Source organism: Cygnus atratus, unplaced genomic scaffold (assembly GCF_013377495.2).
Source record: "Cygnus atratus isolate AKBS03 ecotype Queensland, Australia unplaced genomic scaffold, CAtr_DNAZoo_HiC_assembly HiC_scaffold_159, whole genome shotgun sequence".
Taxonomy (NCBI): Eukaryota; Metazoa; Chordata; class Aves; order Anseriformes; family Anatidae; genus Cygnus; species Cygnus atratus.
The window spans coordinates 1-9,197 of record NW_026109752.1 but is presented as its reverse complement, the minus strand read 5'-3'; the positions used below and the strand labels follow the sequence as shown (position 1 = coordinate 9,197).

General features: G+C 70.3%; 2 protein-coding genes across 2 annotated transcripts; both read right to left on the bottom strand.

Annotated features, from left to right (window-relative positions):
- Positions 1–39: 39 nt before the first annotated feature.
- On the bottom strand, positions 40–4,595 carry LOC118261576 (toll-like receptor 2). The gene is made up of 2 exons (XM_035572468.2): positions 4,462–4,595; positions 40–3,203 (listed from the first exon to the last, which is right to left on the bottom strand). Exon 2 carries the CDS (start codon positions 3,177–3,179, stop codon positions 600–602), a length of 2,580 nt encoding a protein of 859 aa, XP_035428361.1. The 5' UTR covers positions 3,180–3,203; positions 4,462–4,595; the 3' UTR covers positions 40–599.
- Positions 4,596–7,512: 2,917 nt separating this feature from the next.
- On the bottom strand, positions 7,513–9,066 carry LOC118261577 (peroxisomal membrane protein 11B; the record flags this gene model as incomplete). The annotated part of the gene is given in 4 exon segments (XM_035572469.1): positions 7,513–7,985; positions 8,622–8,698; positions 8,701–8,825; positions 8,951–9,066. Coding segments are annotated over 4 exon segments (691 nt in total), but the record flags the coding sequence as incomplete, so codon positions are not given.
- Positions 9,067–9,197: the final 131 nt, after the last annotated feature.

Here is a 9,197-nt window from a genome sequence, read left to right as displayed (position 1 = left end):
GCACGCACCGATTTTTTTTCTTTTTAATATATTTTTTTTCCTCCTCCTTCATCTTGGAGACGTTGCAATTGGCTGCTAAAAATAAACGGCCGGGCCGGGCGTCGTGGTTTTTTTTTTTTTTTCCCTTTTTTTTTTTTTTTTTTTTTTTTAGGGGGACGGAGTTAGGAAAAAAAAAGGAAATTTATGCAAAATTGGAGAAATCAACAAAAAAGGGAGAGGAAAGAAGGGGGCGCTGGGCTGCCCGTCGGGACAGGGATGCTCGAGGAGGTTTGTCCCATAGGGGGCACACCGTGCCCCCTCCCCGCTCCATCCCCCCCAGGGCAGGATCGGACCCCCCCCCCGGGCGCAGGGTGGATGGAGGGACGGGGCCACGTCGGCCGGGCGACACCGCCACCTCCTGGACGCTGTCTCCGTCTCCTGCCCTCCTGCGAGCCTTTTGGGACCTCGGTGCCCCCCATCCCAGTTCGCCACCACTTGGGGAAACTGAGGCAGGGGCTGCTCCAGGCCCCCAGGGTGCCCGCGGTGGGGTGGGGGGGGAGGACACCCCAAAACCACACCGGAGCCGTCGCGTTGGGTGGGACACAGAGCTTGGGCAACGGCTACGTGCTGGTGGTGGTGGTGACGGCGGTGCTGGTGGTGGTGGTGCTGGTGGCATCCACGTCCGTCTCCTCCTCGCCACCGCCGGGTCCAAGCCCCCCGGGGGTCCCCAGGAGGCTGCGGAGCTGCATCCAGAAGAAGGGCTGGCGGCTGGGCTCGTGGGGCCACTCCAGGTAGGTCTTGGAGCCCAGCATCTTCCGCAGGCGAGCGAACCTCCGCGGCAAGCCCCGCGCGTCGATGGGCTCCTTGACCACCAGGATGACGTCCTGGTAGCCCAGCCCCACCGCGCGCTGGTGGGCGAAGTAGAGCTCGTAGTTGCACCACTCGCTGTCGATGAAGCTGCGGGAGAGGACGAAGATGACCTTGGCGCTGTTCTCGATGTTCTCCACGATGTTGTCGATGATCCAGCGGCCCGGCATGAAGTCCCGCTCGTGGATGCAGAGCCGGTAGGGCGGCTCGGCGCTCTCCAGCCGCCGCAGCAGCTCCCGGCGCACCCACTCGGCGTCGGCGCGGCTGTAGGAGATGAACGCGTGGTAGGCGCAGCGCCGCGCGGCGACGGCGTGGCTGGCGCGGTACTTGGCCTGCAGCAGCCGGTACGTGGCCCGCACGTACCAGCCCACCTCCAGCTTCCAGCACAGCGCCGCGCACGTCGCCACCGCCACCGCCGTGCTGGCCACCGCCACGGCCACCAGCGCCGGCACGTCGCACTCCAGCGGCCGTGGGGCGTAGGAGGCCACCGGGGTGTCCAGCAGCGCCTCGGGGTGGTAGCAGGTCCAGTTGTGGGGCCAGTCGCCCAGGCGGGGCCGGCCCCGCCGCTGCGTCTCCTGCAAGAAGCCGTAGAGGTCGCAGGTGCAGTGGTAGGGGTTGTTGCCGGCCGCCAGGCTAACAAGGCGCGGCATGTTGACGAAGGAGCCGCGGGTGATGACGCCGAAGGAGTTGCCGTCGATCGCCAGCACCTCCAGGCTGGAGCAGCTCCACTCAGACGGGATGAACTTGATCTTGTTGCCGCTCAGCAGCAGCTCCCGCAGCCGGGGGCTTCGGGCGAAGTAGCCCATGTCCAGGCGGTCGAGCTGCGAGTACGAGAGGTCCAAATACTCCAGGGTGGTGGGCAGGCACCCGAAGGTGGCCGCCGTCACCCTGTTGTGGTGCAGGGCCAGCCAGCGCAAGGTGGGCCCCCACTGGCACGTCTCCTGCAGGCTGCCCAAGGCGTTGTGGCTGGCGTCCAGGCGGGCGAGCCGGGGCCACGTACGGGTCAGCGAGGCCACCGTGGCCAGGCTCTGCAGCCGGTTGTTGGCCAGGACCAAGTTCTCCAGCTTGGGCATGACGCCGTGGTAGTGGCAGCGCTGGTTGTAGATGTACGCGTCCTCCAGGCGGTTGCGGGAGATGTTCAGGAACTCCACGCTGCGCATCTCGCCCCACGCGTCGCAGGGGACGTAGTTGAAGTTGACGTTGATGATGGAGAGGGCGGCCACGCCGCTCAGCCAGGTGAAGGTCCAGTCGAAGCGCAGCACGTCGGGGTTGCTGATGTCCTGCAGCAGCAGGCGGTCGAGCCGCGGGGCGACGGCGCCGACGCCGGAGCTGTTCCACTGCGGCGAGCGGGCGAAGTCGATGGCCACCAGCTCCAGCTGGCGGACGCGGGACCTCTGCACGTTGAGCAGGGCCAGGCGCAGCAGGTTCTCGTTGAACTTGCCCCGGTAGAAAACCAGCTTGGTGGCCCGCAGCTCGGCCAGGCCGGAGAAGGGGTCCTTGGTGCCCTGGTAGTAGGTGAACTCGAAGAGGTTGCGGAAGCGCAGGTAGTCGAGCGGTTTGCCCCGCAGGTCCCGCAGCATCACGGGCAGTGCCGCCACGCTCTCGTCCAGGGCCATATCGCACCACAGCTCCGTGGCGTTGAGCCACGAGAACGCCCCGGCCTCGTAGCGCCGCAGGCTGGAGGCCGACTTGAGGGCGAACTTCTGCAGGGCCGTGTCCTTCAGGGCGGCCAAGTCCCCCCGGGCGACGTCGCGCAGCAGCGGCCCCCCCATCGACAGCACCCGCAGGTGCCGCAGCGTGCCGAAGACGCCGTCCAGCGCCGCGCTGCGGTACGGGTTGTTGGACATGTCCAGCCAGCGGAGGTTGGCCAGCGGGCGCAGCGCCGGGGCCGGGATGCGGGCCAGGGAGTTGTTGAAGAGCCGCAGCTGCTCCAGCAGCACGTTGGAGAGGAAGGCGTCGGGCGCGATGCGCGAGATGTTGTTGTAGCCCAGGTCCAGGCGCCGCAGCTGCGTCAGGCCGGCGAAGTCGCCCGCCGTGATCTCCTGCAGCTTGTTGTAGGACAAATCCAGGCTGCGGAGGCCGCTGGGGAGCCCGCGGGGCACCTGCGCCAGGCTCAGCCCCTTGCACAGCCCCGTCTGGTTGCGGTCGGCCAAGCGGCACGGCAGCAACACCGCGGTCCCCGCCAGCGCCAGCAGCACCGCGCACCAGAGCCCGCGGGTGCCGGAGGCCGGGGACGGCCTCATCGCCTCCCCGCAGACCGCTCGGCATCGCGGGGGGCCCGGGGGGGCCGCAGCCGGCCCGCGGGGAGCCAGGGACGGGGCTGGATGGGGCATCCGGGGCGGCCCCGTGGGGCTGAGCTGCGGGGAAGAGAGGGGAGAGGGGTCAGCGGTGGGGGGCTGATGGAGCCCCGCCGGTGGGTGCCGGCACCGCTGGCACTGTCCCTGCCCCGTGGCACCCGGCACCCTTGGGGTGGGGAAGGGCAAAGGTGCCGGAGGGTGAGGGCTGGGTGCTGGCGAGGATCAGGTGGCGGATCCCAATGGGATCAGGGAGATGATGCCGGGGGATCAGCGGTGGGATCCCAAGGATCAGGTACTGGGTCCTAGGGGATCCGGGACTGGATCCCGGGGCAGACTGGGGGCAGGTCCTGCAGGGAACAGGGATCCCAGGGGACATTTGGGACTGGACTGGGGGCGAGGGGGGGGCAGCACACCAGATCCCGGGGAGGGCTGGGCGATCGGACCCCGGGGACAGAGCCCACGGGATCAGGGACTGGATCCCGAGGGACTTGGGGACCCCCCCCATAGCTGGGGGGCCATTTCCAATGCGCAGGGAGGGCCCCGCTGAGCCCTGCCCCGAGGCCAGGCTGACCCCCGGGGCTGGGGGGGGGGCGCACTGGGGGCTCCCTGGGGACCACCCGAGACGCAGCTTTCAGCTCCCGCTCTGCCTGGAGGAGCTTTTTTTTTTTTTTTGATCAACCCCCAAAATAATAACAATAACAAGTTTTCGCACGGACGAAAACTTGCGCTCCCTGGCAGCGTTTCCAGCGCGAGCTTTGGCATTTTATTACCGGGGGAAAAATAAAAAATAAAAAATAAAACAGGAAACTGGAGGAGAAACCCAGACGGGAAATTGTCCTGTCGCAGCCCCAAGCGGAACAACCCTAAGGAGGACAGCAAACACGCCGAGCCGGTGCCAGGTACGTCCCCACCCGGGGGGGCAGCCCTGCGGCAGGTTCCCGTTTTGGGACAAAATCCCCCAAATCCCCATCCCGGGGCCGGACAGAGCCGGGCACCCCGGGGAACAAGCCAGGAGGGGCCGTGGGGACCTGCCCCGTCCCCTCCCTTGTCCCCGTGTGTTTTATGGCAGCGGGTTCGGGCCCGCAGCAGCCGCGGTGCCGTGGGGACGCGGGCCAGCACCACGAGCCCCCGCTTTTTGCCCTAAAAAGCCCCCCCCCCGGGCAGCACCCCAAAGCGGTGGCGCTTCTGAAGGGGGGGGGGGGCAGGTGGCGGGGGTCCCCTCCTGCACCCCGATATCCCCGCCCCGATCCCTGCCCTTTACGCCGCCCCCTGTGCCGTCCCCTCCCGCACCCACGTGCAGGATCCGGCCCTTTCCTACCTGCTCCGGCGGCCGGGGCTGGCAGCGCTCAGCGGGGAGCTGGGGGGCAGCGGGGGGGGGCACGGCCCCATGGCCAAGGGTAGGAAAGGAGCGGCAGGGAGCCAGCGCCCAGCGCCCAGCACCCAGCACCCAGCGCCCAGCACCCTCCCCTTCCGAGTTCCCGAAGCCAAGCCCAGCGCAGCTTCCCCGCCTCGCACGCCCTCGGGAGGCCGGGAGAACCGGTCCCCCACCCCCCCACCCCCCCAAAATAAAACCCATACACGCCCCCCCCCCTCGCCCCTGCCCACCCGGGATGTGGCGAGTTCGCTGGGGCTCAGCCATGACACGGCCCCGGGGCGGTGGTCCCGGGGGGGGGGGGGGGGGGGGGGGGGGCAGGGGGCGACGCGGCGAGGCCGGGGGTGACGCTGACCCCCCCGGTGCCCGGGGATGGAGGGGGGACAGGATGGGGCCCCCCCCACGGTTCGCCGGCTCTCCGTCGGGTGGTCGGTCATGGGGCTGGGGGGGGGGGGGTGGGGCACCGCAGGTGCAAGGTGCAGCACCCCCCCCCATCCCAGTCCAGCCCAGTATGCCCAGTCCAGCCCCGCCACCCGCTCGGCGGTGCCCCCGCTCCGTCCCTCCCCCCGGCACCCGGAGCGCAACCCCTTCTGCTGGCAGCGGCGCTGGTTTTAACCAAAACCACCGCTTTTCTCCCTGCTGCTGCTGTTAACCTGACCCAGGGAGAGCCTCGCAGTCGCACGAGCTGTTTTCTGCCCCCCCCCCCCCTCCCCTCCGCCCCCCCCCCAGGACTCACGGGACGCCCCGCTGCACAATCGGGATTTTCTTCCGCTTTTTCCCCCGTCCCCGCGTGCGCCCTCCCCAGCCGCCCCGTCCCCTCCTGGGGAGCCTCGCCCCTTATTCGAGCTCCAAACCCGAGAGAAAATTCCCCCAGGCCCAGCCCCGGGGGGGGGGCACAGCACCGCGGTGGCCCCCCCCCCCCCAGCAGCCGCCTGCACCCCCTGCACCCTCACGCTCCCCCCAAGGGGCACCCCCTGCCTGCGCCTCGCCCGGGGGGCAGAGGTGACCCCAATCCCTCCGCCTTGGGACCCCCACCCCCCCCCCATCGCCAGCAGGTCCCCCCCACCGGGGGTGAGGACCCCCCCACCCTCACCCCGTGCCCCCCAGCACCCCAATTCGAGGCACCAGGTCCCGGGGGGGGGGGGGGTTGGGGGGGCCCCGTGGGAAGCCAAGGTCCTGGTGCTGGGCGCCGAGAGAGGGGGGCGAGTCGGGTGGGCGGGGGGCTTCCCCCCCACCGGCCGGGGCAGGGGGGTGGGGGGGTGGGCTCAGCGCCGTGGTGCGCAGCGTGCGGGATGCTTCGGGCTGCTGGGACGGGCTGAGGAGGGATTTGGGATGAAAGCAGGCGCTGGGGACCCACAAACGCAGGACGGGTCCCACCGGGGCGAGGAGAGGCTGAGCACACCCCGCCTGCTGCTGGGGACCCCCACGAGCTCTGCAAAGCCCCGAAGCCCGTGGGGACGGGGGGGGACGGGGGGGAGCTCGGCGCGGAGGGAACGGGTCCCAAACCCTTCCGTGAGGCCGGGGGCACGGCCGCGAGCCCCCCACGCCGGGGCCGAGCGCTCAGAGCCTCGCCTGCCAGCGGAACCCAGCTGAAAGCAGCAAAAACAAAACCAATCCCCGGAACCTGAGGGGGGCTTCAGCAGCTGGGTTTAATGAGCGGCTCCACAAAGCGCCCCAGGACCTGGGGGGGGGCCGCTTACAGGGCAGGGTGTACAGAGCAGGGAGTTGGGGTGCTGCACAGCCCCCCCCCCCCCCCCCCCCCCCCCCCCCCCCAGAGCTGCGCCTTCCAAACCTCTGCGGGGTGGAAACGTCGCTCCCAAACGCCGGGATCGCCGCGTGGAGCGCCCGGAGGGAGGCTTCTGACGGCGGGGGGGGGGGGGAAGGGGGGGGCCGCAGAAGGGTGCTGGGCGCCTTCCAGCCTCGTGATTGTTTCGCTCGCCTCCTCCAGCGAGGGGTCAAAGTCTCCGAGTCGGAGCCGAGATCTCAGCCGAGCCCTCGGCCAGGAGCCCGAAGGATCCGGAAGGCGCTCGGTGCTCAGCCCCGGCCCCGCTCCGGCCCCCTCTGCCCCCAGCTCCGAGCCCTCAGCCCCCTGCCTCGGAAACCGACCCCCCGGGCGCCTCGCAGGGACGGGCTTTGCGCGGTCAGACCGCATTTTTCTTCCCTCCCCACAAAGCACCTGCAGAGAAGCCGGGCTGGGGGCCGAGCAGGATGGGGGCGAAGTGCCGAGGAAAGGTGCTGAGCCACGGCGACTCCCCCGGCACAGCCGCAGCCCCCTGCCCTGCCCCGAGCTCCCGGGGCACAGCAAAGCCCCCGGGGGAAAGCAAAGCAGGTGCCGGGTACGCTTCAATAAAATCAGAGCACTCTTCAAAGCCAGGATGAGCCCAGGGAACCCCCGTGGGGCGGCGATCTGCTCGCTGCAGCCGCTTCTTCCCCCGCTGGGGCTGCGGGAAAGGAGCAGGAGAGGAAATCTCCTCTTTTTTGGGGGGCAAAGCCCCCCCCCCCTCCCCCCCCACCCACCGGGCTCACCTCGGATCCGCCGGCACCGCCCCGCACTCACCCCGGCTCAGCTCAGCAGCCCGAGTCCTTCCAACTCCCCCTCCGCGCCCGCAGCCAGGCTGAGGTTTCTTAAAAGGAAAATAAAATGTCAAAACGGGCCCCGGGCGGCACCAGACCCACCCCACCCGCGGTTTAACCCCCCCCCCACCCCCCCCGCAGTCCGGAGAAGAGCCCGGCGGCTGGCCCCAGCCCCAGCAGGGCGGCAGCAAACGGTTCCCAGGCAGCGGCTCCAGGAGAAGAGAGCCCAGGGAGCCCCCTGAAGAGGGGGGGGGGGAGATGTTAAACTCCCAAAGCAGCCCGGCGAGCTCTGCCGTGGACGGGGAGAAGAGCCGAATTTCGGAGAGCTCCTCGTGGGGAGCTGAGGCGAGGCAGCGCCAGCAGGTCCCCGGGGACCCGGGCGCGGCGCGAGCTCCTTCAGCCTGCCCCGAGCTGCTCTGCCCCTCGGCGAACGCGCGGCCGGACCCAGCACCCCCAAACGTCCCCCGCTCTCTGCCCAGGCTGGTTCTGAGCCAGGGAGCCCTGCAGCGGGCCCCGAGCGCGGCTACGGCTTCAGCTTGAGCCAGGGGTGCAGGATGGTGAGGATGGAGAGGACGGAGGAGGCGAGGCCGCACAGCCCCACGAAGGCCGGGCTGCTCCTGTAGAGCCCCAGCTTGTCCAGGGGGATGAAGAGGTCGCAGGCGTTCTTCAGCACGTCCAGCAGCAGCGGGGGGTTGCTCCGAAGGACGCGGAGCAGCAGCCGCAGCTCGAGCTGGAGCCTCAGCCCCAGCTGCTGGAGCCCGGCCTCGGCGCGGCGCCGCTGCTGCCGCCCGGCCTCGGCGCCTTTCGCCCGCTGCCCGCCCGCCTCGCGCTCCATCAGCGCCCGGATCTCGTAGGCGTCCCGGCTCAGGTTGACGATCAGGGCGAAGAGGTAATACCTGCAAGGCAAGGGGAGCAGAGAGAGCGGGGTCCCCGGCTGTTTCTTCGCAGAAACGAGACGAAAACTCTTAAAATGCCCAAACTGAGCCCGCCGAGGGGACGGGACGGGGCCGGTGCCTCCCAGCTCCCGCTCCCTGCCGTTAGCGAGGCGCAGGGTGGGGAGAAACCCTCGCGGGGGGGGGACGGAACGGGGAGAAACCCTCGCGGGGGGGGGGACGGAACGGGGAGAAACCCTCGCGGGGGGGGGGACGGAACGGGGAGAAACCCTCGCGGGGGGGGGACGGAACGGGGAGAAACCCTCGCGGGGGGGGGACGGAACGGGGAGAAACCCTCGCGGGGGGGGACGGAACGGGGAGAAACCCTCGCGGGGGGGGACGGAACGGGGAGAAACCCTCGCGGGGGGGGACGGAACGGGGAGAAACCCTCGCGGGGGGGGACGGAACGGGGAGAAACCCTCGCGGGGGGGGGGACGGAACGGGGAGAAACCCTCGCGGGGGGGGGACGGAACGGGGAGAAACCCTCGCGGGGGGGGACGGAACGGGGAGAAACCCTCGCGGGGGGGGGACGAAATCCCTTCACAGCACCCGGGGAGGCCGCGTGGAGGCGGGTGGCAGCCCCCAGCCCTCGGCCCTCACCTGAAGGACCTCTGGCTCCACTTCTCCTGGTCCACGGCGGGGGCCAAGCCGGCCTTGCCGGCCCAGAGGACGTTGTCTCGCAGGCCAGGTACATGGCCCTGTTGAGGTGGCTGAGCGTGAGGCAGAAGCGCAGCACCGCGTCCGACAGGTGGATGGCTCGCTTCGCCGCCTCCAGCGCGTCGGCCGAGCCGCCCAGGCGCAGCACTGCGGGACGGAGCCCAGCCCCGGGGAGAGGCGGTTAAGGTGCGGGGGGGGTGGGGGGGACGGGGGGCACGGAGCCGAAGCCGCCGAGCCCCGCCGCGCCCCCCCCCCCCCCCACCCCAACTCACGCTTGCGGCCCAGGCTGAGGTGCGCCTCCAGCTGCCGCACGCGGGCCACGGCCTCGGCGCTCGCCCCGTTCCTCTGCAGCGCGGCCCCCGCCAGGGCGCAGCCGTACTGAGCCGCCCTGCAAGGGACGGGGGCGTCAGGGGGGCCCGGGGCCGGCGTTGGGGGGCCTGGGGCCACCGTGAGGGGCCCCGGGACCACCGAGAGAGGCCCGGGACCGGCGTCAGGAACCCAGGGATGCCATGAGGGGCC